This window comes from Acanthamoeba castellanii (genome assembly GCF_000313135.1).
Source record: "Acanthamoeba castellanii str. Neff unplaced genomic scaffold scf7180000084745, whole genome shotgun sequence".
NCBI lineage: Eukaryota > Discosea > Longamoebia > Acanthamoebidae > Acanthamoeba > Acanthamoeba castellanii.
The window spans coordinates 548,502-576,016 of record NW_004457592.1 but is presented as its reverse complement, the minus strand read 5'-3'; the positions used below and the strand labels follow the sequence as shown (position 1 = coordinate 576,016).

The following is a 27,515-nucleotide window of genomic DNA, read 5'->3' as shown; positions in this document are numbered from 1 at the left end:
CGTCTTCCACCCTCCGGCCCACCTCGAAGCTCGCCTCCAATCACGGGCCGCCGTCGCACCGGTGAAATGTCCGGGGCGCGGTCAGGGTGTGTTCTTTCTGTGGATTTGGCGTTCGTGTGGGCAAATGCGAATGACGCGCCACGAGGGCAAAGTGCGTCACAAGATGGTGGCTGGCACCACCATCCGGGCCGGGGGAGCCGGAGGGCGAGACTGGACCGGCTTTTCGCTGGGATCGCGAAGCAACGCCACTCCATGTTCGTTCGATGCCACACATGTCCAAGACGAAGAAAGACCAAGGGAACACATCAGCAACTTCGGCAAGGAGATAATGGTGAGATTGTTGACAGCAAGAAAAAACAAAGGAAAATGAATTTCTCGAATCTCAGGTGGCGAAGGACCGAGGGTGGGTGGAAGGGACTGGAGAACTCGACAGCACCTCTGACAGTTGAGCGAGAGATCGGCGCGGAGCAAAGATTCAATTCAAACAGAGACCGCAGGAACGAAGGTGTTCTTGGTTCAGCGTCGATCCTGGGAGGATCAGACCGAGGAAACGCAAGAAGGGATCACCCACCAGGGTGCGAACTACCACCACACAAAGCGCTTGAGAAAGCCAGCACAGTTCTACAGGATGAATGGGTGAGACTGTCGGTGGCTTGACGCCGTGGTTGCCCCTGGCTGGAGAAATGGACTAGCGCAAACTGTCATCGGTGGACCGTGGATCTGAGAGTGTGAAAGAGGCAACTGTTGTTGGCGGAAGGGACCTGAGACAGAGCGGAACCGACCATCTTGCGTTTGCTGTTGAGCCTTATCCTCGCTTGGGGGCCTCCACCACCTTTCCCTCGTTGTCGACGTAGATGCGGACGCGCGACTGCACGCGCACCATGGCCAGGTCCTTGGGCACCACGCCCCCAGGAGCGGGCACGAGCTGCGCCTTGACGCCCTCCTCGGCCTCCACCAGCGCCTGCGCCTCCTCTCCGCTCATTCCCACCACCTCGGGCCAGCTGTTCTTGCTCATCTTCTTGCTCGCTTGGATGACCTGCCGCTGTGCGCAAGCTCGAGCAGGGGCACTGTGATTCCAACCTCTTCAACCGGTGGCCGGATTTTACCCCCGACCGAGCGCCACATTAAGGTGGTGGTGGGCAAACTGCGAAAGAAGGGCTATGTTCATCAAGAAGAACAACAAAACAAGGAGCTGAAGAAGAAGAAGAGGTGGGGCAAGGGAGACCATGCATTAGTATAGAGGAGAGAGGTCAGCTGGCGGTCGACCACTGCTCACTGGTAGAAGAGGAACTCGTTGCCGCCGCCCCTGGCCACCGACTTGTAGCCCTTCTCGAAGTCCTTGGGCAGGATCACGTAGCGGTTCTTGCGCACGGCCTGCATGCCCGCCTCCTGGCAGATGGCGTTGATCTCGGCACCCGAGAGCTTGTCGGGCCTGTGTTGTTGTTGTTGTTGTTGTTGTGCGTTTGTGTGTTGTGAGCCACGCGCAGACCCGAAGAAAGAGGTGATGATGAAGAGAGTGTACCTGGAGACGTAGTCCTCGAGATCGACCTCTTCGCTGAGGTTCATCTTGCCGGTGAGGACGGAGAAGATGAGACGCTTTTGCCGCCTGTCGGGCGAAGGGAACTCGATCTTCCTGTCGAGACGACCGGGGCGCAGAAGCGCGGGATCGAGCGTGTCGGCGCGGTTGGTGGCCATGATCACCTTGACGTTGACGCTCTGGTCGAAGCCGTCCATCTGATTGAGCAGCTCCAGCAGGATACGCTGGACCTCGCGATCGGCACCGGTCTGGGCGTCGAAACGCTTGGTGGCGATGGCGTCCACCTCGTCCACGAAGATGATCGCCGGCGCGTTCTCCTTGGCGAGACGGAACACGTCCCTGTACGGGCGAGGAGAGGACACACTCAGCAAAGCTTCATGAAGGAGAGGAGAGGAGAGGAGTGCTGCGAAGGTGATAAAGATAAAGGTAGTTGTGACGGTGAATGCGTACCTGACCATGCGTGGGCCTTCACCCAAATACTTCTGTACAAACTCGGAGCCGACCACGGCAATGAAGGAGGCGGATGTGTGGTGCGCCACGGCCTTGGCCAGCATGGTCTTACCCGTACCTGCAACGGGCACGAGCGAATGCAGAGAAATGCATGCAGAAGTGAGAAGCAGAAGCACAACAAGAAGAGATGGGAGTAACGAAGACAGTGCAACCAAGAGAGAAGCAGGGAGGGGAGTCGGTACCAGGCGAGCCGTAGAGAAGCACACCACGAGGCGGGTCAATGCCGATCTGTCGGTAGAGGTCGAAGTGTGTGAGGGGCAGCTCGACGGCCTCCCGAATCTCCTGCTTCTGTATGTCGAGACCGCCAATCATCTGGTAGGTCACGTTGGGCTTCTCGCCAGCACCCATGAGCTGGATGGACGAGTCGGCCTCGGGCGGCAGGATGTCGACGAGCGCATTCGAGTGTCTGTGCAGAGCCACCGAGGCGGCGGGCTTGAGCTCCTCGCGGTTGATCGTGGACAGGATGCGCACGTAGTAGTTGGAGCCAGTGGTGGAGCCGATGATGCCCGTGTTTTGGTCGATCATCTCCAGGAACTGGCCGATGACGAGCGGCACCGACTGGATGCGCTTGACCTCCTCCTGGGCGCGCAGCAGCTCGCGCTTGAGATTCTTGTGCTCATCCTTGACGTACTCCTCCTGGATCTCGAGGAATCGCAGCTGCTTCTCATAGTCCTTGAGTGTGAGGTAGAGATCGTCTTCTCGCTCTTCCTTGGTTTCGATGTCCATCGCACTGTGAGGAGAATCGATAACCATCGTCTGCGCGCGGTTGCAGGATTCACGATTAGCCATCATCGTTGGCGTACACTCAAACACGACGCAGAGATCTGCCCATGTCGAGCAACAAGCAATCTACCGCACTCCGTTCCACACAGCGATGCACTCACGCACCTGCGAGCCAGAGGGGGCGAGTCCGATTTCTTCCATGTTTTATGCCTCTACGCAAGTCAGCTGCTTCTGAATTGATTTGATGTCTCTCTCCCAATCTGAAACTCTCTTTCTTTGCCACCCACCATTTTGCTGGCCTGAATTTAAGGTGGCGCTGCAAACAGGGAAAAAGACGAACATCTACCAGGATCGCCAGACAAACTCTGTGGCTTAAACTTCATCCCACACACGTACCAACCATGTGCTGAGCATCCGTGTCGGTGCGCAAGTTGAGAGGTCCGATCGTGGCAAAGTCGCTGCCGTGGTGCACTGACGCCCAGCGGAACTTGTCCGACAAGAAAACAAACACCGCTTCCGCCAGAAGCAAAGGCCGAGTGCTCGGTCGGCGAGGAACTGGCGGGTGGAGTAGACGGTGATGCCGCCCTCCTTCCACATCTCGGAGAAGATGAAGTTGTGTCTGGCGTGAGTAAAAGCCAGTCTGCGTCTCAAACACCAGTTGTGCATTTTCCTTTTTTCTAATTATTTTATTCCACTATTAATTGTTTGGGCAGTACCCTCGGGGGCTGTGGCCTCTTGCACACGTTACCGCTCGCCGGTCGCCTTTAGGCCCCTTTTCGCGTAGCCATTGCAATCAAAAACGCAAGGAGGAGAGCGAAGGCAAAGTGAGGCAAGCTTCATGCTCAGCGCGATCGGCAGAGCGCATTACACCCTTCAAATCGTTCGCTGAGCTCAATCCGGTCCCTCGCAAGCGCGAAACCCAACTCGCCCACGATCTCTCTACCCAGCGATTATCACGGGATGGATGGCTACGGCAGCGGAATGGGCGATCACAGCAAAGATCCCAGCATGCTCGGCGATGAAAAGGTAGCCTCTCTGCCCATTTTTGTGGATTGCACGTTTCTCTCTCAAACCAGACCCCACTCTGCAATCCGTCCTTCTTCCTTCGCTCTTGCTCTCCTCACGGCTTCTTCTACTTTCTCTACGTTTGTTTTCTCACCCCCCCCCCTCTCTTTCAACCCTCCCTTTCGCCCCTCGTTGGCTTGTGTGTTTCACGTGCCACCACCAGTTGGGGGACTACAGCAACTACACGAGCGACCCGCTGGGACTGCACGGCGGACAGCCCGCATCGATGCCCGGCAGTCGCATGCTCGGCATGGCTCCATCGTCATCGTCGTCGCTGATGTCGCCCGACGCCGGCGGCCTCCACCTGCCGCCACTGTCGGGTGTAGGCCCTTCGCACCTGATGCCACATCACATGCAGTCTCACCAGCACCCGCACCAGCTTCAGCAGCACCAGCTCCACCAGCATCATCGCCACCAACAACAGCAGCAGCACCACATGTCGCCTGATCCCTCGGGTGGCCTGATGGGCGCCGGCCCCGGCCATTTCCACCACCTCCAGCACCAGCAGCATATGCACCAGGCGCAGCAGCACCAGCAGGGCCGCGCCGGGTTTCCGTTCGGGTTCGGTCCTTCGTCGCACATGCTGATGGGCCACGACATGCAGCACCCGGCACTCGGCCTTAGCCACGCCCACCCGCAGCAGCAACAGCAGCAGCCACTCCAACCGCAGCAGGGCTTGCCCGGTTCTCCCTACGGCAGCCACGGCCACGGCCACGGCCACCTGCAGCCCACGCACCTCCACCACCCGCTGTCGCCCATCCAGCAGCAACAGCATATGCAGCGACAGCAGCGCACGCCGCCGACTGCGCCAGTGACCATGTCGCCCGCCTCCATGCCGTCGCCGCCGAGCACGGCACCGGTGAGCAGCCTGCCGCTCTCGCCGCCGCCCGTGCCCTCGGCCTCCTCCTCGACTCCATCGCCCCTATCGTCGTCGACGCCGCTGTCGAACTCGGCGCCATTGTCGCTCTCGGCGCTGTCGAGCTCTGCCTCGTCGACGTCGTCGTCATCTTCCGCGAGTCTGGAGCGCTCAGCCGCGGCGACAACGGCCACCACGGCCACGGCCACCGTGGCTGCGGTGGTCTCCTCGCCCGCAGCCGGGTCTGTCTCTGCGTCGGCGGAACCACCCGCGACGAGCGCCAACAACAGACACCCCTCGCCGACCCGGGACCTGCTGCCTGCGAGTCCTGCGCCGGTCAGCGCCGGCACCGCAACCGCTGCTAGCGCCGGCGCCAAGGACAACGGACACGAGGAGAGAGCGGCCCAGGCGGCGAAGAGCCAGAAGAAGCGGAGGAAGACCGACTACCCCATCGACACCAACAGCAACGCTAACGCCCCGAGCGCATTCGGCGCGTTCCAGCTGGCCAAGCCCGTGCCCGGCTCGACGGCGACAATGGCGGTGGCCGCGAGCACTACGTCCACCACCACGACGACCGCGAGCACGGCCGCAAAGGTGACCATGGCCGCGTCGCCGGGCGGCGTCGAGCCATCGACAGCTCCGGCACCGCCGCCAGCTGCTGTCATCTCGGCGGAGGCCGAACCGACCGTTCCCCGTCCCAGCAGTGCCAGCACCAGCGGACCGGCCCCGAGTACGCCACACGCTTTGTCTCCGGCCGCTGTGTTGTGTCATGTATTTTGTGTCGTGTGTTAGCTCACAGTACTAACTAACGGTGCGGGTTGTGGTCTGTGCAGACAATGCTGTCATGGCCGAAAACGTGGAGCTGATGCGAGAGAACATCGTTCTGCGAAAGAAGAACGCCACGCTGATGAACCAAAACATGCGCCTGATCCTGGAGCTCAAGGAGAAGGAGCACCTCATCTTCAAGCAAAATGTCGTCCTCGCCAAATACCGCAAACGGTACACACACACACACACACAACGACACACACGTCTCGCAATGAATTGACGCAACCCTCTGTGCGTATCATCCGCGTAGGTTTGTGCAGATGTTCGAGACCCAGGAGCAATCGACGTACTCGCTGATGCCGCCATCGCGGCAGGCAAAGGAAACCCACCAAACGCCCGCCGCTCGACAGCCGACCCGCCACACCGCATCGGCGGCGGCGTCGTCGACCTCTTCGTCATCGTCGTCAGCCGGTCGTCATGGCAGTGATGGCGGCGGCAGCGGGACGAAAAAGCGGCAGCGAAAGCGATCATTTCACGAAACGCTCGAGTCGCTCGATGCCTCCGATGACGACATCTACGACGACGACGACGATCTGCTGGACGAAGCCTACGGCGGCGGTTTTGACTCGAACGAGTACGAGGCCAGTGACATGCTGCTGGACACGCCGGGCGGCATCGACGTCGACAACCTGCCGAAGGCAGGCGGCGGCCAGCACACCGCCAGCACGCCTTCGCCGCGACGCCCATCGTCGTCTTCCACCACAGCCGCGGCCTTCACCCAGTTTACGGTGCGCGACTTCAGCAGCGACGACCCCAGCCACCGGCCGCTGAAGCGCAAGCGCGGGCGGAAGAGCAAGGAAGAGAAGGAGCGCGAGCTGCTGCAGCTGGCGTCTGCCAAGAAGGACATCACCGCACCGTCGGCCACGGCCACGGCCACGACCACGACCGGATTCGTCTTCGAGCCGCCCTCGGCCCACTTCTCGCCCGTCTCGCCGTCGTCGTCGCCTACCACGGCCGGCGGCGGCGGCTTCTCGGTCGGCACGGGCCTCTCGGGCAAGGATCGGCGACGGAAGGGCCGGCGGAGTACCCTGTGGACGCCCGAGGACGACGCCAAATTCCTGCGCGCCTATCGCATGGTACCCTTCGCCCGAAACCGCTTGAATGATGCTGACGTCATCATTACTGACTTAATTGGGTGGTGGGTGGTGGACAGCATGGGAAGAGCTGGAAGGCCATCCACGAGTCGCTGCCCAACAAGACACGGGAGCAGGTCCAAAGCCACGGCCAGTACCTCATCAGGACCGGCAAGATCCAGGACCTACCCAAACCAATGTAAGTCATCACGACTCTTCGTGTCGTGTCGTGTCGTGTCGTGTCGTGTCGTGTCGTGTCGTGCCGTGCCGTGCCGTGCCGTGCCGCGTGTGGCGTCTGTCGTGTATCTGGCGTGTGCTGTGTGCTGATCGTGTGGTGCGCGAGTAGCCAGAGCAGGCGAGGACGGCGCTCCAAGGGCGAAGGCGAAGGCGGCCAGTGGTTGAGTATGAACGTGGGCGGCCCAGATGCCTTCCGGCCCCAACCACCACCGTCAGAGCGAGAGGAGCCCGGCAGCAGCGGTGCGGCGGCTCACCAATTCAGGCTGGCGCCAGCAGCGACGGCCGGGGAAGGCGGCGGCGGGGAAGCGTCGATGATGCCGACAACGGCCACCACAGCTACGGCGACGATGATGCCGACAACGAAGGCGGAGACAAGTGGTAGCGGCAGGCCGAGTGGCACCGGGGAGCAGCTGGATCTGCGGAGCTCGGCGGGGGACGTGCACGGCCACGCCCACCACCACCATCAGCAGCACCAGCATGGGGTGGCGATGAAGATCGAAGACGAAGGTCTAGATCTCTACGGCGACGGTGATGGAGACGGCGAAGGCGAATACGAGGGTGAAGGTGAAGGTGAGGGCGACGACGGCGACGGCGAGGGAGAGCTCGACGTGGACGACCTGGAAAGCGAGGATTGAACACCGACGGTGAGTGAGGGAGAGGCGAGATGTAAGCAGCACGTTTTGGCCGCGCGCGACTGAACTCTGGGAAGGAGAGAGACGCAAGTCACGCGCGACTCAGCTCTATGCGGCTTGCGTCTCTCTCCTTCCCAGAGCTCTGGGCAGTGGTGTCGGCCGCACCATCGAAGGGTTGTAAATAAACTCCTATTTATTGTTCGAGGTGGGCACACTACCATATCACGCCAAGGTGGGAGAAATGAAAGGGTGGAGGAGAGAGTGCGGGCGAGGGAAGGAAGTGAAGAGAGCAAAAAGGAGGATACGGCACGGTGGATTCCCGGGTGGTCGCCCACCCCAGTACTAACACCGCCTGGCGCAGCTTAACTTCGCTGTTCGGATGGGAAGCGGTGCTTTCTGCGCAGTATGGCCGTATCCGACAGCCGCCTGCCTTATTGCGCCACTCGTCCGGTACTGCCGTTTTTCCTCTCCTTTCTACTCTTCCGACAACTAAAAATCAAAACACAACGCACAACCTACGCACGCGTACGCATGAGTAACGGCCAGCACAGGTGACTTTGTTGGAGGCGTACGCAGGGACACAGAGAGCGAGGATGAGTGCACGCCCACCGTACAGGCCCAAGCGAAACCATTTCAAAATAGCGGGCGCCATCGTTGGTGTCGGCCTTTTGATCGGGGGCGCCAAGTTGGTACGAGCCCTTCTGCCCACCCCTGTGCAGTTGTACAATAATCTGTTGTTTTTCAATTTAAAGATAATGAAATGATAAAAGGTAAAAAGGTAAATTAATCTTTTTTGATTACGCATTGGCATGCAGTTGGCCTACTGGCAGCTGCAGATGAAGCCACACCTGGACCGTATGGCCTATCTCAAGGCCAACGAACCGGAGGCCGAAGAGCTGACCGACGCCCAGCGCCAGGCCGAGGCAGCCAGCGTGCGCCACCTCACGGCCGACGACAAGCGGCGTCTGCTGGGGCGAGTCGGCCGCACCATCGACCACCCTCAGAGCTCTGCTCGAGAGGGCAACGCTGGCCAGAACAAGTGATAACAACAACAAACCGTCGTGTACATACCCTCATAAAAATAAATGGAAACACAGACTTTTATATATTTCATAAAATAAATAAATAACGTTTTGAAGAAGTGTTGGCAATGGAAGGCACGGTGCAGGGCGACTACAAGAACGCTGCGGGCGTGTACGAGTCGGTGAAGAACTACTATGGGCGCGTGCTGAGCTCCACTAAGGACCTCAAGACCAGCGCCTGCTGCACCTCCAATCGCCCGCACAAGATTGTCCGCGATGCCCTCGTTCAGTGCGCACCCCCCCCCCTCTCACGAGCTTCCTTTGCTGAGATAAGTATGTCGCTTTTTTTATTATTCTTTTTATGTGGTATCTATTTATTTTGTTTGTTTTTCTTTACGTCGCTCCTCTGCGCAGGGTGCCGGACGAGATCACGAGTCGCTACTACGGATGCGGCACGCCGCTGCCCTTTGGCATCGAGGGACTGCACGTGCTCGATCTGGGGTCCGGGTCAGGACGCGATTGCTACGTTGCTGCGAACCTGGTACCCCCTACTCTCCATCAATCGGTGTGCTGTCGAGTGTTGCGTGTGTGCGGTGCGTGCGGTGCGTGCGATGGTGCGTGCGGTGTGGGGTAGGTTCACTCAGCAACTTGACGCAACATAGGTGGGACAATCGGGGTCGGTGACGGGAGTGGACATGACGAAGGAGCAGCTCGATGTGGCCAACGCGCACGTCGCCGAGTACACGGCCAAGCTGGGCTACGCCCGGCCCAACCTGCGCTTCGTGCAGGGCTACATCGAGTTCCTGGCCGAGGCGGGCATCGAGCCAGCGTCGATGGACCTCGTCATCTCCAACTGTGTGGTCAACCTCTCGCCCGACAAGCGCCGCGTCCTGTCCAACGTATACGAGGTGCTCCGCGAGGGCGGCGAGTTCTACTTCAGCGACGTCTACTGCGACCGTCGCCTGCCGCCAAGCGTGCGCTCGCACGAGGTGCTGCTCGGCGAGTGCCTGGCCGGCGCCCTGTACATCGAGGACTTCCGGCGCCTGTGTCACGCCGTGGGCTTCACCGACCCGCGTGCCCTGTCGACGTCGCCCATCGCTGTCGACGACGAGGAGCTCAGGGAGGTGGTCGGCGAGGCGCGGTTCTACTCAATCACCTACCGCCTGTTCAAGCTGCCCGACCTCGAGACCCTGTGCGAGGACTACGGGCAGTACGCCGTCTACCGGGGCACGATCAAGGGCCACGCCAGCAGCTACCAGCTGGACGACCACCACCTGTTCGAGACCGGGCGGCCCGTGCTGGTGTGCGGCAACACGGCCGACATGCTCGGGAAGACGTGGCTCGGCCCGCACTTCGAGGTGGTCGGCTCGCGCGAGCGACACTACGGCCTCTTTGGCGCGTGTGCGGCCCCCAAGGACAAGGCGTCCACCAGCGAGTTGCCCAAGGGCGGCGCGTGCTGCTGACACACTGGTGTGTGAGTGGGCGCGAGGAGATGCGGAGTGTGGGTGTATGACACACTGCGAGGAAGCAATGCAACCCTCCGCAGAACCGCGTTGCAAGGTGAACAGAGCAGAGATGGCGGTGGACAGACCACTCAACGCAGTGCAATCGAGGCAAGGGTGCCATTGGCCACACGAATCTCCCGGTCTCGTCTCTTGCGTTGACAGCCAAAACCACCCAACAGGCGGCCAATTTTGGGGCCCACTGATTTCGCTTCACGGCCAGACGAAACACCACAACACCGCAATCGATCACACATCACATCAGGGAGGAGAAGGCAGCCAATCTCCATCTTGGGCCTCGCTCCTCGCGCACACAACGAATTTCGACCGCATTTGATGCCATTTCGGCAAGGGTGCTAATGTCACAGCAGAGTCCTTGCTCCCTCTTGGTCCTCCTTCTCATATGCCTGTTGACGGTCGAAACAGGTACCTAATTGCTTCATTTACTAAGATTGGGAGAGGGGCCTTATGTCAATCGTCGTTCGTTCTACCTTTAGTCCATGCATCGGATAGCAGAGAAGACAACTTGCTTCGATCTTCCGCACCATCGGCATCTCCGCTGTGCCCATGCCCCTGTACAACTGACAATGAGGTATGCACCCGCAAGCATTTTCTATACGGGCAATTGCTTCTACTTCTGTAGCATTTTCGCTCATTGAGGCTTTTCAATTGTATAGAAGAAGCAAGTAGATCTGTACATGATGTCGAAGAGCTCGCGAGGGGCTTCCGCCGTCCTCGCCCTGGCCCCTCTCGCACGATCGCATGCTAATCTCCACGTGAGCATCGCCTACATCGCTTCCCTCGACGATAATGGCACCTTCCATTCGCTGCACGGCGAGCCCGAGGTGGTGGGCGATGTGTGGGAACTGTGCGCCATCGAGCACTACCAGGCCAACCTCAAGTATCTCAACTTCCTCGTCTGCCTGAGCCAGCAGTACACCGTCATCCCCGACAACGCCGAGAAATGCGCCATCGAGGCCGCCCTCGATTTGTCGGTGATGAAGGAATGCGTGGAATCCAAGGAGGGGACCTACCTCCTCAATCGCTCCATCCAGCTCTCCAGCGCCGAGGGCCTCAACGGCGAGGTGGAGAGCGTCATCTTCATCAATGGGAAGCGCTACGCGGGACCCTTGAGCCAGATGGCCGTCGAGGAGGCCATCTGCGCCACCAACGCCGTGCTCGACGACGACGAGATCTACGAGAAGTGGTGGTTCTACTTCCTCGTCGCCCTGGGCGTCGTCGGCGGCGTCGCCATCCTCGTCGCCGGCCTGCTCACCGCCTACCGCGTCTACGTCAAGTGCAACCGCGCCTCCGACATGTGGCTCAACATGATCAAGTCCAACCCCGGCAACGCCCTCGACTTCGCCGACAAGGTCCAGGACGCCATGCACCGCTACGAGAACCACCTCGACGGCGGCGGCGGCGGCGGCTACGGCGGCCCCGGTGCTGGCGTCGGCGGCGGCAGTCGCGGCGCGGGCAGGGAGCGAGGCATGGAGGAGGGCTACGCCGGGGCCGCGTACGTGCGGGCGGCCTACTCGGTCAACAGCGCGCAGCAGCAGCAGCAGCAGCACGTCGAGTCGTCGCCGGACGCGTTCGAGGACTCACCGGGCGGCGACGCGCACTACTACGCGGAGGAGAGCCCGCTCCTGTCGTCGCTGGGCACCACCTGGTCGATGGGCGGCGTTCGCGATTGATCGGGGACCCCAACCGCGACAGCTTCCGGCGGGGAGGGAGGGAGTGAGGAAACGACCAAACCGCCTCATCAGCCGCCCAATCGAATCAACGAAAACGAGCAGAGCGAGCAAGAAGGAACAACTGGAACGATGGAATGACGGCCGTCATCGCCACCACCACACCACATTTCGACTTCGTCACGCACGCGAGGTGGAATCACCTGTAATTACCCTCCCGGTCATCATCCACGGCAACCCTCCTATTATTTTTTATTTATCATTCCTTCCAACGTCGTTCATCACCAGCACACCCTCAGCTTCATCAGCATCTTCTTCATCACCGCCACGCCCGCATTTCTGCCCTCATCTCCTCCCCACTCCTCGACGACGAAAGAACGCCGCTGCCGGCGAAAGGAAGTGGAAGCGGGAATGGGCTCAAGTGCGCGCGAGGAGTGAGCCAACCAAGGGAGGCACTCCACCTCGGCGGGAGAATGGATGTACTTTACTTCGTGAGACAAGACTCCTTTTGCTGTAGCTACATTGTTTTTGTTTGTTTGTTTGTTTGTTTCATGCATTCTGTACATCAGCATCGGTGCCATCGTCAGTGTTCGCGTCCTCGGCCGGCGTCGTCGGCGATGGAAGAGGAGTTGAGGAAGAGCGAGGAGGAGGGCGAGAGGAGCGATGACGACGCGGCGTGCATGAGGAACGACGACGAAGGGGACGACGACAGCGGAGACGAGATAGGCGACGACCCCGGCGAGTGCATCGACGTCATCGACCCCGAGGGCGACGACGACAGGGCCGGGATGGCGAGGATGGGCAGTCCGCTGCCCTCGGACAGCGAGCCGGGGATGGTGGACGACGACGTCGACCCACCACCACCGCCGGCGGGCGGCGCCGGCAACGACGACGTGCGCGACAGGCTCTCTCGTCGCTGCTTCATCTTCTCGCGCGCGCTGCGTTCGAGCTTCTTCCACTTCTCGTCGTACTTGTCGATGACCTCGCGCTGTCGTCGGTTCTCCTCCTCGAGCGCGGCCACCTTCTTGTCGCTGCCGCTCGCCTGCTTGCGGAGCTGCTTGAGCTGCTTGGCCAGCGCGCGGTTGCGCTCCTCGAGCTCCTTGAGCCGCTTCATCTGTATGTTCTGGATCCAGAACATCGACGCCGACAGCGGCGACGCGGCTGACGTCATCATCGCTGTCGATTGGGCCGACGATGCCGACGACGACAGCGACGGCGACAGCGCCGAGTCGAGCCCGAGGGACGACGACGGGTTCTTGGCGGAGGCGGCGGGCGGCGGCGAGGCCGAGGCCGATGCGAAGTGCGATGACGACGAGGAGAGCGAGCGGCCCGAGTGGAGGGCGCCCGATGGGTGGTAATTGTGGTGCGGAGCGACCGAGCGGTGGTGCGCCCTGTGGCCGCCGGACGACAGCGCCGAGTGCGCGAGCGGGTTCGTCGGGTGGACGCTTCGCTTCGTGCCGCCCACGATGCTCTGTTGTATCGAAACGCGATGAGCCCAACCAACAAGAAAAGGAAAAGGAAAAGAAAAGAAGAAACGTGTCAGTGTAAGTCTAAGGGGGTACCTTGGAGAGCTTGACGGGCTGGGCCTGGTGAAGCTGGTGCGTCTGCTTTTCGAACTCGGTGCGGAATCGCAGAATGCTCTCCTTCAGCATTTCGTTTTCTCGCGTCGCTTCTTTCTTTTCCTCCTGTGCCTTGACCAGGGCGGCGTTCTCGGCGCGCAGATATTCGACGGCCTGGTTGAGACGCTGGAGCTCACGCAGCATATCTTCCTTGCTGAGCCCCGAATAGTCCAACACGCTGAACCACCAAAACAGGCACGACACGACACACGACACACGACACGACACGACACGCGTACGACACGTCAGCTCGGTCTCTTGAACGCGCGCAAGCCAGAGTGGCGGTGTCAGAGAGGGAGTGCGATTGGGTACCTTCCCTGCAGGGCGGGTGCGGGCGAGATCGCTGCCGAGTCGGTGGGCGACGTGGGCGAGGGCGAACGCGAACGCGAGGAGGGCACCAGCACGAAGGACTCGGCCACCCGGCCGGCGCCGGCATCGCCGCTCGATCCGAGCTGGCCCGCAGGCTGCGCGTTGTGGTCGGCCCGGGCCGCCTGGGGACTTCGGCGCTCCCCGGTGGGTGACGGCGACGCCGGGCCGGCGGCGGCAAAGGGTATCGTGGAGCGCGGGAGGATGTCGAGCAGCCGGTCCATGCCCATCAGCATGCGCTGCCACGTCGACATAAACTCGTCCGAGCTGCCGTCCACGCTGAACATGATCGACTCGGCGTCGTTGTTATTGTTGTTGACCGACGACGAAGATGACGACGACGTCGACGTTGATGTCGATGTCGACGATGAAGATGACGACGACGAGCCCGGGCTCGACTCCGATTCGCTGTTGCCGCCGGCGGCCGCTGGGTCGCGGCCCCGTATCTCGTAGAACTGCGACTCGACCATGGCCGGCGCCGGGCGCGCGTCGTCCTTGGTGAAGACGAAGAGAAGCGGGTCGGAGGAGCCGAACGGGGACGACGACCGCGCGTAGATCATGTCCTCGCCCTCCCAATAGGTCGGACCCTCGCCGCGCTGACGGTGGTGCTGGCCGGGCTCATCGTCGTATTCGTCGTCGTCGTCGCCGCTGTCGTACCCGTTGGAGTAGCTCAAGCTGCTGCCCTGGTAGTACGAGTCTCCGCCACTCGCCCTAGCCACACGTCGCACGATCAAATCAGCACACGTGTGGTGCGTGTTGCGTGTTGCGTGTTGCGTCGTGTGCGGCATTGTGTGCGCGCGTACTGGAGGGTCTTGGCGGCTTCGAGATAGAGCTGAAGTTCTTCGGCCCTGTTCCTGTGCGTCTGGGCGAGCAGGTTGAGGGATTGGATCATCTGCGCATCGGCCGTGTGCTTCGTCGCGTCCACGAAGCACTGATGAGGTGTTGGTTGGTGGTGAGGGGTCATGTGACATGTGTTAGGAGTTATCGCGGCGGGGAGAAGGTCGAGAGGGGCTCAAGATGACTTAGAGGGTGTGCTCTTCAACGTTGGCCATCTTCTTCTACAGAAAAAAAAAAGAGCCAAGGAAGGTGCCTCGTCCGTACGTGGTGTGGCGTACGAATAAATAATAATAAATATTATCTACACAAAAATAAAAACAAAATATTAATGTAAAGTGGGGGAAGTGTAAGTACCTGGGCGGCGAGGAGGTACTTGCGGGTGGCTTCCTCAAAGAGACCGTTGGCTGCCGCCTCCTCGGCTTCCCTCCCTAAATCGCCCGCCTTGGTGTGCCAAAATGGAGATGTGAGTAGGGAGATCAAAGTGAAGGGTGCCTTCTTGTTACTCACGTACCTGCTTGAGAGGGGACGCTGTGGAGGCCATGCTGCTGCTTGGGGAAGAATGAATGCTGTGTTTTGTAAATGGATTGATGTCTTGCGATGCCAAGTAGCGACGTGATGGTTCGGGTTGTAAGGTCGGTTGTTGGGCCAGCTGCTGACGAAGCCAGCCGCCAAACTTGTTCTCTGTTGAGTACACGTAAGTTCTACTACTACTACGCTCCGCTACCACTGCCACCACTGTTGGTTGTTTCGTCGTTGGGCTGTTGGGTCGTTTTAGCCTCGCGGGTTGCTTCTGGTCTTTCTCACCACCTTGCCAGCAACCTGCTTCGAATATTTCCCTGAACCGCGAACTCTAACTGCGTCATTTTCAACCAAATTTCGTCCGCTTCGCCGAGTTATGGGCCGATGTGGCCGGATCGCATTCACGACATTTCACAATTTTTCCAACTTTTTCTTTGCTGCTTTTCTGAGACGCTCATGTTTTCTCGCCACTTTTCTTTTTACGAAACGAAGCAAAAGATGAAGCGAGCAGCGAATGCTGCGACGCGAGGTCCTTTCCTCACGGCTCGGCAAGGGTTCGGACGTTTCCCCTCCACCCTCACTCCTTCACCCTTCTTCCGTGCGCAGCGAGCAGCATGCTCGTCTTCCCTCGCGACATCGCAGCAGGCGGGACATCGGCACATTTTGAGCTCCATTCGCTGCGCAGGTCGAGGCAATGGTGCGATGGCCTTCCCCTCATTTCGGAGAAATTGGCACTCGAGCGCGTCGCCCCTCTTCGCCAGCACCACCAGCAGCGTAGGAGATGCAGAATCCCAGCGCACGCCGGAGGAGGAGAAGGAGGAGCGGGCCGAGGAAGATGCCGAAATGGGCCGCGAAGATCAGCACCACACGCCGCCACCCAGGCAATCAATGGAGAGCAGCAACGGTGGCACCGCCAAGCGAGCATCGAAGAAGAAAGCCGCCAGGCGGGCCACTAGTACTGCCATTGATGAAGAGCAGGACCCCGAGGGAGCCCGCCAGCAGCAGGAGGAAGAGGAGGTGCGCCGTCTGCAGCAGCTGCGGCTCGAGCGGGCCGAGATGGGCCGCGACCAACGCGACGAGGACAACCGACCGCGGGCGCGCGAGGAGCGGAAGAAGTGCCTGGCCTACTGCACGGCCGACGCCTACGTGCTGCACAAGCTCTACCGGGCGCTGCGCGCCGACGACGTGATCGCCTCCGAGTGGAAGATCTCCTACATCCGACGCGACCGCAAGTACATCCGGCTCCGGTGCCTGGACGACAGCGAGATCTACATCTTCCCGTTCGGCTCGTTCGTGTGCTGGGACGTGGACGACGCCGACTTCATCCGCGTGCGGCAGCTCATCCGCGCGTGCGAGCGGGGCGAGCGCACAGAGCTGTACGAGGACTTTGACTTTGTCTACGGGAGCGACACGGCGGTCGACCCCGAGGACGACGAGCTCATTCTCAAGGAGGACGACTCGACGGCCAAGTGGCCGGTCTCGTTCGCGCTCGCGCAGTCGATCAAGCTGGACTACTTCGAGAAGGAGGTCAAGGACACCTTCCAGGAGATGCAGGCCCTGTCGCACTACCTCGCCCGCAACGGCAGCATCCCGCTCGGCCCCAAGAAGATCGTCCAGGAGATGGGCAAGATCATGGAGCTCCTCGTCAACGTCAACCTCGGCGAGACCGACTTCGTGTCCGACATCCCCGACGAGTTCTGGGAGGACACCGAGTCGGCCAACACCTGGAAGATCTTCAACAGCCACCTCGGCGTCAAGAACCGCGCCAAGGTCCCATCCACCTCAACCATCTTCACCACTCGTCTTTGATGAGAAACTCACATGTGCTGTGTCGTGTGCTGTGGTGTGTGCGTGTGTGTGCGTGTGTGTGTCAACAGGTGCTGGACTCGCAGTTGAAGATGTTTAATGACTTCTATTCTATGCTGAGCTCGGAAGTGCACGTGAAGAAGTCGACCAGGCTCGAGTGGGCCATCATCTTCCTCATCTCCATCGAGGTCGTGTTTGGCGTCGCCGACCACTCCGACTGGCTCGCCTCCTTCATCCCATAATGTCTCCCCTCCTTCCTCCTTCCACCTCACCATCTCTCCTCTCCAGTAAATAAGAAAACAACTTATCCATCACCTCTGTTTGTTTGTACACACGCACACGCACGACACGACACACGACACGACGCACTACACAACGCACGACGCACTACACAACTCACGACGCACGACACGAAGCCCAGAATGGGTACCCAACACATTCTTCATCTTGGAATGTCGACAATATTAGCCGACTGGTTTGAATTCTTCGGCCCGCATTCCAGAATTGTTGGCGGAGTGTAGGAGGTGACACGACCACACCAAACTGCTCGGCCTAGCAGGGGCGAGGAGGCAGGCTGTGCATCTGCTTCAATCGATTGGCAAGCGGCTGATCAGCGACGGACGCAGGAGATTTATTTATTTATTTTGTTTTTTACCTGCCGCGTAGAACAAAAAATCGATCTCGCAATCGATTGAACTTGCCTGCAGAAGAAGGGGCCGAGCCAGGTGTCGCATAGGATGGCTGAACTGTTGTTCGGGTGGCGCCTGTACCTGGGCACGGGGCTGGCCTTCGTCGGCGGAGCTCTATCAGGCGCCGTCGGGATTGGCGGAGGCGGCATCTACGTGCCCGTGCTCATCCTCATCGTCGGCTACACCGCCAAAGAAGCCATCCCCCTCTCCAAGGTGCGTTGGCTTTATTTTTATTGATTTTAATCAAATAACACTAATCTCTATCTCACATACACACCACACACCAACAAACACAACCAATGCAGGTGACAGTGGCGGGCGTGGCCATCAGCTCGTTTCTGGTGAACGTGCTGCGGCGACACCCACGAGCGCCCTGGTACAGCCCCTTTGCCTTCTCCCGCGCTGTGTGTGTGTGTGTGTGTGTGTGTGTGTGTGTGTGTGTGTGTGTGTGTGTGTGTGTGTGTGGTCGCACACAACCAACTCACATCACGTGTGGCGAGCAGGCGAGCGCTGGTCGACTACGATGTAGCGATGGTCATGACACCCACCACGCTATTAGGCACCACCGTCGGAGTCCTCGTCTACGTCGTACCCTTCCCCTTCTCTTCTACTTTTTGATAGTGCTCAACGTTTTGGGTCGATGGTGTGATGAGTGTGCTGTGCTGTGCTCGGCTGTGTTGTGCTGTTGGCTCGCTGTGCTGTGCCTATGGCGCTCTTCCTTGACTCTCTTTTCTCTCCCCTCCCCAAGATCTTGCCAGAGTGGCTCATCCTCATATTGCTCATATTGGTGCTCGGCCTGGTCGACTACCGAACCTTTGTCGCCGTACGCATTCCCCCACCCCACTTTGCGCGCAATCAGTAGCAACTCACAACTGTGTGTGTCGTGTGTCGTGTGTCGTGTCGTGTCGTGCGTATGTCGTGTACAGGCGATCAAACTGTGGAAGAAGGAGAAGGTGGCCAAGGAGGCCGAGCGACAAAACCGAGTCATGACGGTGAACCCGACGGCCGACAGCATCGACCGCGGCGTCGACATGCCCGGCGGCGCTGACGGCGGCAGCGGCGGCCACCACCACCCGACGGCCTTCCCCTACGGCAAGGAGAGCCTGGGCGTCGCCCACGCCAAGGGCCTCGCCCATTCGCTGCACGGCGCCGTCAGCAGCAGCGTCAACGACGACAATGACATCACGCCCGAGCAGGAGGCGCTGCTCGACAAGGAGGCGCAGCAGCCGGTCGTGCGGTACTTCAACAACGTCGAGAAGAGCAAAAGCAAAAGCAAGGGCGGAGGCGGCGGCGGCATAGTGGTGTTGAACAAGCCCGAGACCTGCATGCCGCTGTGGTGCTACGACGCCGTCAAGTTCCTCTATCTGGCCATCGTCTGGTGCATCATGTTTGCCATCGTCTTCGTGCGAGGCGGCGGCGAGTCAGGTATCTCTTTCCCCGTGCGTGTGCGTGTGCGTGTGCGTGTGCGTGTGCGTGTGCGTGTGCGTGTGCGTGTGCGGTGGTACGTGAACAGAACTAACGAGAATACAGATGAGAGCTACCTGGGTATCGTCAAGTGCAGCATGTACTTCTGGATCCTATGGGGCGTCATGTTCCCCATCATGCTCGGTATTTCTCTCCGGCCGCCCTCTGTCCTCTATGTCGACACGCAAACGCGCCACCTTAACTTTTTTTTTAACTAACTAACTGACGTGTCGGCCTCTGCAGGGTTCATGGTGCTGTCGTGTATCATCGCGCGGCTTATCTATTCGTACCGCAAACGGAACGGCTGGCCCTTCATCGTGCGCTCACCTTTCCGTGTTCGTGGCGAGTCCCGACCAAACAGCACTCACAACCGCACACGCACACACGCACGGCCGCACACGCTCTGGGATGTCGGGACTACAGGAAGGCGATGTGCAGTGGAGCGTGAAGTCGCTCTTCCTGATTCCGTTCGCGGGGACGATCGGCGGTACCGCCGCGGGGTTCCTCGGCATCGGGTCGGGCATGGTCAACGGCCCGGTGATGCTCGAGATCGGGATGACCCCCGAAGTGGCCACCGCCACCTCTTCCTTCATCATCGTACGCCGCTCACAACACGACACACATCACCGCACGACACACGACACACGACACACGACACACGACACACGACACACGACACACGACACACGACACACGACACACGACACACGACACACGACACACGACGCACGACACACGACACATGGCTACGCGCACGTACGCTCACCGGCGCGTTGGTACGACACAGGTGTTCACGGCCCTGTCAACAGTATCGCAGTACTTCATAATCGGCGCGCTCAATTGGCAGCCGGCGCTGTGGTTCTTCGTGCTGGGCGTGCTCGCCGCCGTGGTCGGCCAGTACGGCGTGCAATACGTCGTGAAGCGATTCAACAAGAGCTCCATCATCTCCTTCCTTCTCGTACGCTACGCTTACCCCCCCCCCGGTCTTGCATTCCAGCCACCGCAACGCATCATTGATCGTGTGTCACGTTTGTGCGTGTCGTGTGTCGTGTGTCGTGTGCGTGTCGTATGTGTCGTGTTTTGTGTGCAGGCCTTCGTGATTGCGGGAAGCGGTGTGGCAATGATTGTGACGGGGGCGCTGCAGATTGCGGACGAGGGCATCACCGGCTTTGCTGACCTCTGCGAACTCAACCACCACAACGCCACACACAACGCCACCGCCGCCTTCTACCACTAGCCACACCACATATTCTCACCACCCCGTACCACCTGTTTTGTTTATACTTTTGTTTTGTTACATTCTCTTGTGTTTGTTACAATGCAAATAGGCCAATTTACTTTTTGATGATCCCCTGCTTCTTGCGCACCACCGAACACTCGTTGCAATACCACTTGCCTGCGCGTTGGGAGCACATCGTCAGACACGACACGACACACACAACACACCACACACACACACACACACACACGCACACCACACACGCAACAAAAGATGCGCGGGAGGAACCTTTTGGTGGGCTCGTGAGACCGACGCACTCAAAGTGGAACCACTCCACACGGCACTGCACACGGCGGCCAGCAAGCGATGTAGTCGAGTGAGCAGAGTTATCGAGAACAGCGCCGTGGGGGGGGGGAAGGAGTGATGAGGGCGAGGAGCCGGGCGCGTACGTCGGGGTTGTCGCAGCCTACCATCTCGCCGAAGGAGACGCGGTTGCAGATGCAGTAGGTTGGTTCGTTGGGGTCGATGGGCATGTCGATGTCCACGTTGAACAGCCGCGGCGCCGCGTCCGGCGGAAGCTCGCTTGCCCGCACGCTAGCGGAGCAGCGCAAAGAAGACACGTGTAAGCACACTAAGCCTGGACGACACGACACGACACGACACACACCTCTTCTTTTGTCCCTTGCCGTTTTCCTTGTGTTTGGACGCCTTGGTGCCCTTGCCTTTGCCCTTGGTTTCTGGTGACCAAAAGAGAGCACACGAATGTGAGTCTCGGTGTCTCGGTGTGAATGCATCGCGTTGCGCGCGCCACAATCGCGCTTCACGCGTGCCGCACAGCAGTGATCACCTTGTTGCTCGAGCTCGGCTTCGAACTTCTTCAGGTCAGCGTCGAGCCGGCGAATGTGCTTGTCCACCTGGCTCAAGGCATTCACACAATTTAGCACCACCGCACACGCCCAACGACACGACACACGTAATCGAACGCGCTTCGCACCAGCTCGTAGGTTTGGGCGGCGAGTTCGATCTTCTCGTCGCCCGTCTCCATCGCGCGCTTGAAGTCGTCCCGTATCTTCTGTAGAGCCCGATCGTCGGCCACCGACGCGTCCTTGGCCTTCCTCTTCAAGTAGGCGCGCGACGACTGCTCGAGCTTGTCCATCGTCCCTGGTGAGGCCGCGGCCGGCGTCGGTGTCAGCCATATGTGAGGTTGGGGGCTCGTCGACAACAAGGTACCTTGCGTCTGCTGGTCCAGATCCTGCATGAGCGCAAAGTTGCGCTTCACTTCATGCGGCAGATTTGCGATGCCTGCGGCGCAGCACAGATGATGCAATTAAATTGTGGAAGATGATAAGAGCATCACATGCTGGAAAGGTCGAAAATTGTGTTCATGGACGCAATCGCCATAATGCGAAGGCCAAGGCGATGGAACGTACTCTCCAAATACTTCTCGAGATAGGTGCTCATTGAGTTGGGCCAATTTGTGGTTCAATCTGCGCAGCCCTCAACGGTTCTATGAGGCGCAGAAATTTCGCTTGGCGCTGCAATCTGCCGCACGCGCTCGACCGCACACGCACTCGGCTGGGAGGAGTCAAGCAATCACTCAGTGGACTCTAACGACCAAGCACAACGTGAGGTGGAAGGAATAACGATTTATATACATCTGCAGACTTCGCTGTAAGGGGAACCGACATCGCGGTGGAGAATGAAGAGAGAGTTGGGGACGTGTATGTACACGAGGGACAGATGGTGGAGGAAGTAGAAGTAGAGGTGTGAGATGTTGAAGAGCAGTTTGAAGAAGTGGAAGAGAGTAGAGCGAGCTTAGGCGGAGGCGGACTCCACGTCGACGATGATGTAGCCACGCTGGGCCTTGTTCTTCTCCTCTAGGAGCGCGATGGCGTAGGGGATCTGATGGCAGAGGGCCAGGACCAAGAGCAGAACGAGCGCCTGGCAGCCGATGACGTCAAAGGCCAGCGACGACACGGCCAGGGTGTACATGCCGACGTTGAACTTCTCGCAGGTGAAGGTCCAGCCGTGGTGGAACGAGTGGTAGGCGTAGACGCTGTACTCGTGGGGGCAGTCCCTCAGCTTGCCCGAGAAGGTGTAGCCCAGGAGGACGCCCGAGCTGATCAAGTAGAGGGTCGTCAAGAGCGCGAACGTGAGGAACTGCATGCAAGAAGAAGAAGAAGTAGCGGGTGAGTAACGACTACGTTTTGAGTAGCAGAGCCATAGTAGGTAGGGGAGTAACGACGTACAGCGAGGAAGATGGCGCAGGACTGGCGCCTCCACATCCAGAGGGCGCCCATGAAGGCGGTGAGGACGCCCAGCACGCTGACGCCGATGTTAAGCACGGGCGACACACGCGGGTTACCGGTCTCGTTGGGCCACTCCCGCATCAGCGCGCTGACGGTGATGTTGGCTAGGCTCGACCACTGCAGTTACAAGAGGAGCCATGGGTGAGACCCACAGACAAGAAGACGAGCAAGAAGAGGAAGGTGGCGTCGAGACGTACGAAGACAAGGCCCAGGAGGAAGACCATGAAGGCGCCTTTGAGAATGCCCATCTGGTGCTTCTCTGCCAGGGTGGTGGCTTGCAACGAGACTCGTCGCTGCGGCTGCTGCTGGACCTCTTGCTGGCTGGCATTGTCGAGTGGCTGATAGCCCTGCTGCTGGGCGAGCTTGGTCTTGAGGGTTTTGGTGATGCCCATGTTGTTGGGTGTGTAGTGTGTGTGGCTAAAGGAGAATTTGAACGCAACACACTGGGGAGCCGCGGCTTATGTGGAGGGCGTGTGAGTCGGGAGGAGGAGGCTGGTGATGATGAAGTGGAGGTGGAGACACAGGAGTCGAGTCGAGTGAGCATAAATGCTGGAGGCCTGGCTCGTCGCCGCCAGACGGACGGATCCACGACCTTCTGACGGAAATTTCGCCCGAGGCCCGCTGAGCCGACGTCTCCTGCGGGGAACCGAACACCGTCACGGTGACCGCTCCCGCCTGAGCCGTCGCGGGCAATTAGCGTGCTGCTGCAGCATCGGCCCCTCCGCCAGACATGCATCTGCGGAAGGCGCCGTCGTCTCATCTTTTTCAAGCTCTTCCACGCCCTTTCCACGGCGAACACAAAACTAAAATGACCCGCGAAATATTTCGTTTATTTTGTCTTTCCTTTTTCTTTTTCACTTTTTCGTTTTGGCGGGAAGGAACAACGCACCGTTTCTTCCGAGACTCCATTTCTGGTTTGAACCTGCGCTAGATTCCAGTTCAGCTGAAACTGCAAGAATCTCGTTGAGATGAACACCAAGCGACCCCTTCACTCGTCTACGATGCTGATGAGTCCTGCCCCTGAGGCCATCGGCGACCGCTTCATCCCCGCCCGTGGTGGCATGAACTTTGAAGCTGCCCACTACAGCCTCACCTCCGCCACATCCGTGGCCTCCTTCCCCTTTACGAAGAAGGAGAATACTCACCCCAACATCCCCACGTCTGTCGTGCGCAGCCCTGCTGTGTGGGAGCGCTACACGTCATCCCTGTCGGGAGTGCTTCTGGGCGAGAGCAAGGCGACAAAGATCCTCGCCTACAAGCACAAGGCACCCGTTCTCGAGACCTACCAGAACCAGATGAAGACTCTCTACTCGGCCAACAAGAAGCCAGGCACGTCTACCCCCTCCCTCTCCTCTAACGTTTCTTCTTCGACCAGAAGGCTGCCGTCGGGTCCTGAGCGGGTGCTCGATGCCCCGGGCCTTCGAGACGACTACTACCTCAACCTGCTCGACTGGTCGGTCCACAACGTGCTGGCGGTGGCGCTCGGGCGCACCCTCTACCTGTGGAACGCCACCTCGTCCAAGATCGACATGCTCTTCGAGATGCCTGAAGACGAGGACAGCATCACCTCCGTCTCGTGGATGGCTGATGGCAACACCATTGCCTTTGGTACGTTTCGACTTCAGACCATGTTAAGACTCTCTCGTTAAGACTCGCTTTACGCTCTCGCGTCGAAGACGCTGCTCAGCATCGCGCTCACCTTTACCACTGTTGTGCTGATGCTCAGGCACCAGCAGCAACGAGGTGCAGCTGTGGGATGTCACCCAGAGCCGTCCGCTGAGAGTCATGCGAGGCCACCACGACCGCGTCTCCTCGCTGTCGTGGAATCGCGCCATCCTCTCGAGCGGCAGTCGCGACACCACGATCATCAACCACGACGTACGGATCGCGCAGAACTTGGTCGCTCAGCTGGCGGGCCACTCGGATGAAGTGTGCGGTCTCAAGTGGAGCGAGGACGGCATGCAGCTTGCGTCGGGAGGCAACGACAACATCCTCCACGTGTGGGACGAAGGTCGCACCACAGCCCCGCGCTTCAGGCTCGACCACCACACGTCGGCGGTCAAGGCGCTCGCGTGGTGTCCCTGGCAAGGTGGTCTGCTGGCGTCCGGTGGCGGCACTGCCGATCGCTGCATCAAGACGTGGAACACGCGGACGGGCGCCTGCCTGCATTCGATCGACACCGGCTCGCAGGTCTGCAGCTTGCTGTGGTCACGAACGCACAAGGAGCTCATCTCGTCGCACGGCTTCCCGCACCACCAGCTCTCGGTGTGGAAGTTCCCCACGATGGCGAAGGTCGGTGACCTCCACGGCCATACTTCGCGCGTGCTGTTCACGGCGCTCAGCCCCGACGGAGAGACGGTGGCGTCGTGCGCCTCGGACGAGCGGATCCGCCTGTGGAAGGTGTGGCCGGTCGGGACTGGGTCTTCCCGCTCGTCGTCGCGCAAGGACGGAGGAGCCTCCCAGCCAGAGTCTACGCGCCTGAACCACATTCGCTGAGGCGTCGGGCGTACCTCCACGAGACTGCGCGCAACGTGAACCACGCGAGGTCAATGGGCTATCAGAAGATCACAAAAAACCACGGTCCGCTTCTCCTCGCTTTCCGTGGCTAGCTCCTAACGAAGATTGGAACGCTAACAACAACGTGTCCCCCTTCTCTCTGAGTCCTTGTCGCCAGCCGCGCTCTCCCGACCGGTGGCCGTAACAAGTGCTGATGACGAAGCTGAGGACACGATGGCACTTTCGCGGCGAGCGTAGCTTCAAGGAACCATCATCATCTCTTCCCGTTCTGTACATCGGCTGACCTTCAAGTGATAGGCTCATCCGCTGAAGGTCGGCCTTGGTTTCCGCTTCGGTGGTCCACCCGAGACGTCTGCCCACACGCATAATTTAAATAATAAAATCGAGTGAAACAAAAGGAGAACAGTCTTATTTTGTTGACTGCATCGTAAACAACGAAATGGAGGCTAAGGTGGGTGACAAGGCAACGGGAATCGTTTACGATGAGTACATGATCAAGCACGCGGTACTCACGCAAGCTCAATCTCAACAATCTCCAGATCAAGATTAATCCGCCATCTCCTCGCCCTCCCCCGCTATTCGTCTTGGCTCATCGTGACGGAGCAGCCGGACCCATCAGATTGGCACCCGGAGAAGCCCAAGCGGCTATGGGCCTCGTGGGACCGGCTCCGGGACAAGGGCATCGTCGACCGTTGCCAGCGGGTCGTCGCCAGGGAGGCCGGCGAGGAGGAGCTCATGTGCGTCCACACCAAGGAGGTACGGCTGCGTCTGTGGGCTGCAGGAACCGACTCTGTCGCTGTCTTGGTTCTCGTGGTCTTCATCGTAGCTCACGCACTGGTCCTGCATTGTGGACGCAGCACGTGGATCGAGTCCACGAGAAGGCGGAGGACGCCAAGGGAGGCGGCATGGCCTACTTCGACGCCGACACCTACGCCAACGAGTACTCCGAGCGCGCTGCCCGCCTCGCCGCCGGTTCGTCCATCATTGACCCTCTGATGGTGGTGATGATTGTGCTCTGAACGTTACGCACCAATGTGGCCGCCAGGTGGTCTGGTGGAGCTCACCACCAAGGTGGCTACGGGCGAGCTGGACAATGGATTTGCTCTCATCAGGTATTATGCACACCCCTTGGGCTTCTTCTCATGAGCGCGCTGAGACACTGCCGCGTTGACTGGGTGAATATTTAACGCTGCACGCATGTCCGTGCACGGCTGCAGGCCGCCGGGCCACCACGCCGAGCCCGGGCAATCCCAAGGATTCTGTCTGTTCAACAACGTTGCGGTCGCAGTGCAGGTACGCCGACGATCATCCTGGCGGCACGCTGACCGCATAATGTCTGACAAGCATACACGCGCGCGTTCAATCACATCATCATCAGACGATCCTCGACACGCAACCACACATCAAGAAGATCATGATCGTGGACTGGGACGTCCACCACGGAAACGGCACGGAAAAGACCTTCTACGAAACAGACAAGGTGGGTATTTAGTTCGCTTGCCGCGTGGCCTCGGCCCATCCTGCTCGCTCGCTCACAACGTGGGCCTCGATGGTGGTGGTGGTGGTGGTGGTGGTGACCAGGTGCTCTTCCTCTCGCTCCACCGATTCGAGCCCGATTTCTACCCCAACAGCGGGCCTCTGGAGTCCGTTGGCGCGGGCGAGGGCAAGGGCTACAACATCAACGTGCCGTGGAACTTCTTTGGCGCCGGCAACGCCGAGTACCTCTACGCCTTCGAGCAGCTCGTGGTGCCCGTGGCCAAGGCGTATCAGCCCGACCTAGTGCTGGTGTCGTGCGGCTTCGACGCCGCGTGGGGCGACCCCCTGGGCGGTATGACCATCACGGCTAGCGGCTATCAGCAGATGACGCGAATGCTCCTCGCGGCCACCAACGGAAAGGTGGTGCTCGCTCTCGAGGGTATACTCGCTCGCTCGCCTGTTGTTGTTGTTGTTGTTGTTGTTATTGTTGACTCGGATGTGTGGCTACAGGCGGGTACAACGTGCGAATCATCGCTACGTGCGCAGAGGCGTGCATTCGGGCGCTGTTGGGCGAGCAGGAGTTTAACGTGGAAGAGGAACAAAGGGTACATATATCGTCGTCATTCCGTCTGCACCCTCTTCCTCTTCTTCTTCATTGCACGCACTACCTTCTTTACCTTGCCCACCATACCGTGTGCGTAGGATCTGGACAAGAGGAAGCTGCAATACGATGCCGCAGCGGCGCAGGAGCTGATGAACAAGGCCAAGAAGGTGGTGAACGCCGTCAAGGAGGTCCACGCCGACCACTGGCCCGTCCTGCGCAGCACGGCGGCCGCCCAAGTCGCCGACGACGACGAGCCGACGGTCGAGGCCGCCCTGGCCAAGCTGAGCCTCGCCACTCGCGAGACACCGGAAGCCGAAGTAAACTAACCAATGTTTTGATTACACGTCAGCAACCAACCAGAAATCAAAAAAATCGGCGGCGGTATGATTTTTCCCGGAGCCGAACACTTCATCG

The 27,515-nt window shown here is 59.6% G+C and overlaps 13 protein-coding genes across 13 annotated transcripts; 8 read left to right on the top strand and 5 right to left on the bottom strand.

Annotated features, from left to right (window-relative positions):
* Window positions 1-805: 805 nt before the first annotated feature.
* ACA1_184170 (pathogenesisrelated protein PR-6 type, putative) lies at window positions 806-1,015 on the bottom strand (the record flags this gene model as incomplete). Its single annotated transcript, XM_004345965.1, is given in 2 exon segments — window positions 806-868; window positions 881-1,015. 2 exon segments carry the CDS (start codon window positions 1,013-1,015, stop codon window positions 806-808), a joined length of 198 nt encoding a protein of 65 aa, XP_004346015.1.
* Window positions 1,016-1,272: 257 nt separating this feature from the next.
* ACA1_184160 (26S protease regulatory subunit 6B family protein) lies at window positions 1,273-2,971 on the bottom strand (the record flags this gene model as incomplete). The annotated part of the gene is made up of 5 exons (XM_004345964.1): window positions 1,273-1,432; window positions 1,523-1,876; window positions 1,988-2,105; window positions 2,230-2,803; window positions 2,936-2,971. 5 exons carry the CDS (start codon window positions 2,969-2,971, stop codon window positions 1,273-1,275), a joined length of 1,242 nt encoding a protein of 413 aa, XP_004346014.1.
* Window positions 2,972-3,730: 759 nt separating this feature from the next.
* Window positions 3,731-7,464, top strand: ACA1_184150 (Myblike DNA-binding domain containing protein; the record flags this gene model as incomplete). The annotated part of the gene is made up of 6 exons (XM_004345963.1): window positions 3,731-3,796; window positions 3,999-5,421; window positions 5,525-5,690; window positions 5,770-6,595; window positions 6,673-6,791; window positions 6,948-7,464. 6 exons carry the CDS (start codon window positions 3,731-3,733, stop codon window positions 7,462-7,464), a joined length of 3,117 nt encoding a protein of 1,038 aa, XP_004346013.1.
* A 590-nt stretch (window positions 7,465-8,054) lies between these two features.
* On the top strand, window positions 8,055-8,504 carry ACA1_184140 (uncharacterized protein; the record flags this gene model as incomplete). The annotated part of the gene is made up of 2 exons (XM_004345962.1): window positions 8,055-8,150; window positions 8,277-8,504. 2 exons carry the CDS (start codon window positions 8,055-8,057, stop codon window positions 8,502-8,504), a joined length of 324 nt encoding a protein of 107 aa, XP_004346012.1.
* A 107-nt stretch (window positions 8,505-8,611) lies between these two features.
* Window positions 8,612-9,946, top strand: ACA1_184130 (arsenic (+3 oxidation state) methyltransferase; the record flags this gene model as incomplete). The annotated part of the gene is made up of 3 exons (XM_004345961.1): window positions 8,612-8,772; window positions 8,898-9,024; window positions 9,146-9,946. The coding sequence occupies 3 exons, from the start codon at window positions 8,612-8,614 to the stop codon at window positions 9,944-9,946; spliced, it is 1,089 nt and encodes a 362-aa protein (XP_004346011.1).
* A 398-nt stretch (window positions 9,947-10,344) lies between these two features.
* ACA1_184120 (uncharacterized protein) lies at window positions 10,345-11,679 on the top strand (the record flags this gene model as incomplete). Its single annotated transcript, XM_004345960.1, has 3 exons — window positions 10,345-10,411; window positions 10,483-10,577; window positions 10,666-11,679. 3 exons carry the CDS (start codon window positions 10,345-10,347, stop codon window positions 11,677-11,679), a joined length of 1,176 nt encoding a protein of 391 aa, XP_004346010.1.
* Window positions 11,680-12,259: 580 nt separating this feature from the next.
* On the bottom strand, window positions 12,260-15,039 carry ACA1_184110 (uncharacterized protein; the record flags this gene model as incomplete). The annotated part of the gene is made up of 6 exons (XM_004345959.1): window positions 12,260-13,147; window positions 13,239-13,473; window positions 13,608-14,372; window positions 14,465-14,592; window positions 14,853-14,939; window positions 15,010-15,039. The coding sequence occupies 6 exons, from the start codon at window positions 15,037-15,039 to the stop codon at window positions 12,260-12,262; spliced, it is 2,133 nt and encodes a 710-aa protein (XP_004346009.1).
* Window positions 15,040-15,905: 866 nt separating this feature from the next.
* Window positions 15,906-17,065, top strand: ACA1_184100 (Hypothetical protein; the record flags this gene model as incomplete). The annotated part of the gene is made up of 2 exons (XM_004345958.1): window positions 15,906-16,787; window positions 16,895-17,065. 2 exons carry the CDS (start codon window positions 15,906-15,908, stop codon window positions 17,063-17,065), a joined length of 1,053 nt encoding a protein of 350 aa, XP_004346008.1.
* Window positions 17,066-17,560: 495 nt separating this feature from the next.
* On the top strand, window positions 17,561-20,213 carry ACA1_184090 (uncharacterized protein; the record flags this gene model as incomplete). Its single annotated transcript, XM_004345957.1, has 10 exons — window positions 17,561-17,725; window positions 17,818-17,888; window positions 18,016-18,100; window positions 18,261-18,335; window positions 18,439-18,937; window positions 19,043-19,120; window positions 19,220-19,293; window positions 19,400-19,573; window positions 19,764-19,934; window positions 20,067-20,213. The coding sequence occupies 10 exons, from the start codon at window positions 17,561-17,563 to the stop codon at window positions 20,211-20,213; spliced, it is 1,539 nt and encodes a 512-aa protein (XP_004346007.1).
* Window positions 20,214-20,310: 97 nt separating this feature from the next.
* Window positions 20,311-21,656, bottom strand: ACA1_184080 (PHDfinger domain containing protein; the record flags this gene model as incomplete). Its single annotated transcript, XM_004345956.1, has 8 exons — window positions 20,311-20,372; window positions 20,484-20,538; window positions 20,645-20,789; window positions 20,863-20,932; window positions 21,043-21,109; window positions 21,169-21,356; window positions 21,426-21,497; window positions 21,626-21,656. 8 exons carry the CDS (start codon window positions 21,654-21,656, stop codon window positions 20,311-20,313), a joined length of 690 nt encoding a protein of 229 aa, XP_004346006.1.
* Window positions 21,657-22,010: 354 nt separating this feature from the next.
* On the bottom strand, window positions 22,011-22,896 carry ACA1_184070 (uncharacterized protein; the record flags this gene model as incomplete). Its single annotated transcript, XM_004345955.1, has 3 exons — window positions 22,011-22,355; window positions 22,445-22,621; window positions 22,702-22,896. The coding sequence occupies 3 exons, from the start codon at window positions 22,894-22,896 to the stop codon at window positions 22,011-22,013; spliced, it is 717 nt and encodes a 238-aa protein (XP_004346005.1).
* Window positions 22,897-23,472: 576 nt separating this feature from the next.
* Window positions 23,473-25,000, top strand: ACA1_184060 (Cdc20, putative; the record flags this gene model as incomplete). The annotated part of the gene is made up of 2 exons (XM_004345954.1): window positions 23,473-24,112; window positions 24,231-25,000. 2 exons carry the CDS (start codon window positions 23,473-23,475, stop codon window positions 24,998-25,000), a joined length of 1,410 nt encoding a protein of 469 aa, XP_004346004.1.
* Window positions 25,001-25,460: 460 nt separating this feature from the next.
* On the top strand, window positions 25,461-27,427 carry ACA1_184050 (uncharacterized protein; the record flags this gene model as incomplete). Its single annotated transcript, XM_004345953.1, has 9 exons — window positions 25,461-25,526; window positions 25,628-25,777; window positions 25,879-25,993; window positions 26,067-26,133; window positions 26,239-26,314; window positions 26,400-26,501; window positions 26,603-26,936; window positions 27,008-27,102; window positions 27,200-27,427. 9 exons carry the CDS (start codon window positions 25,461-25,463, stop codon window positions 27,425-27,427), a joined length of 1,233 nt encoding a protein of 410 aa, XP_004346003.1.
* Window positions 27,428-27,515: the final 88 nt, after the last annotated feature.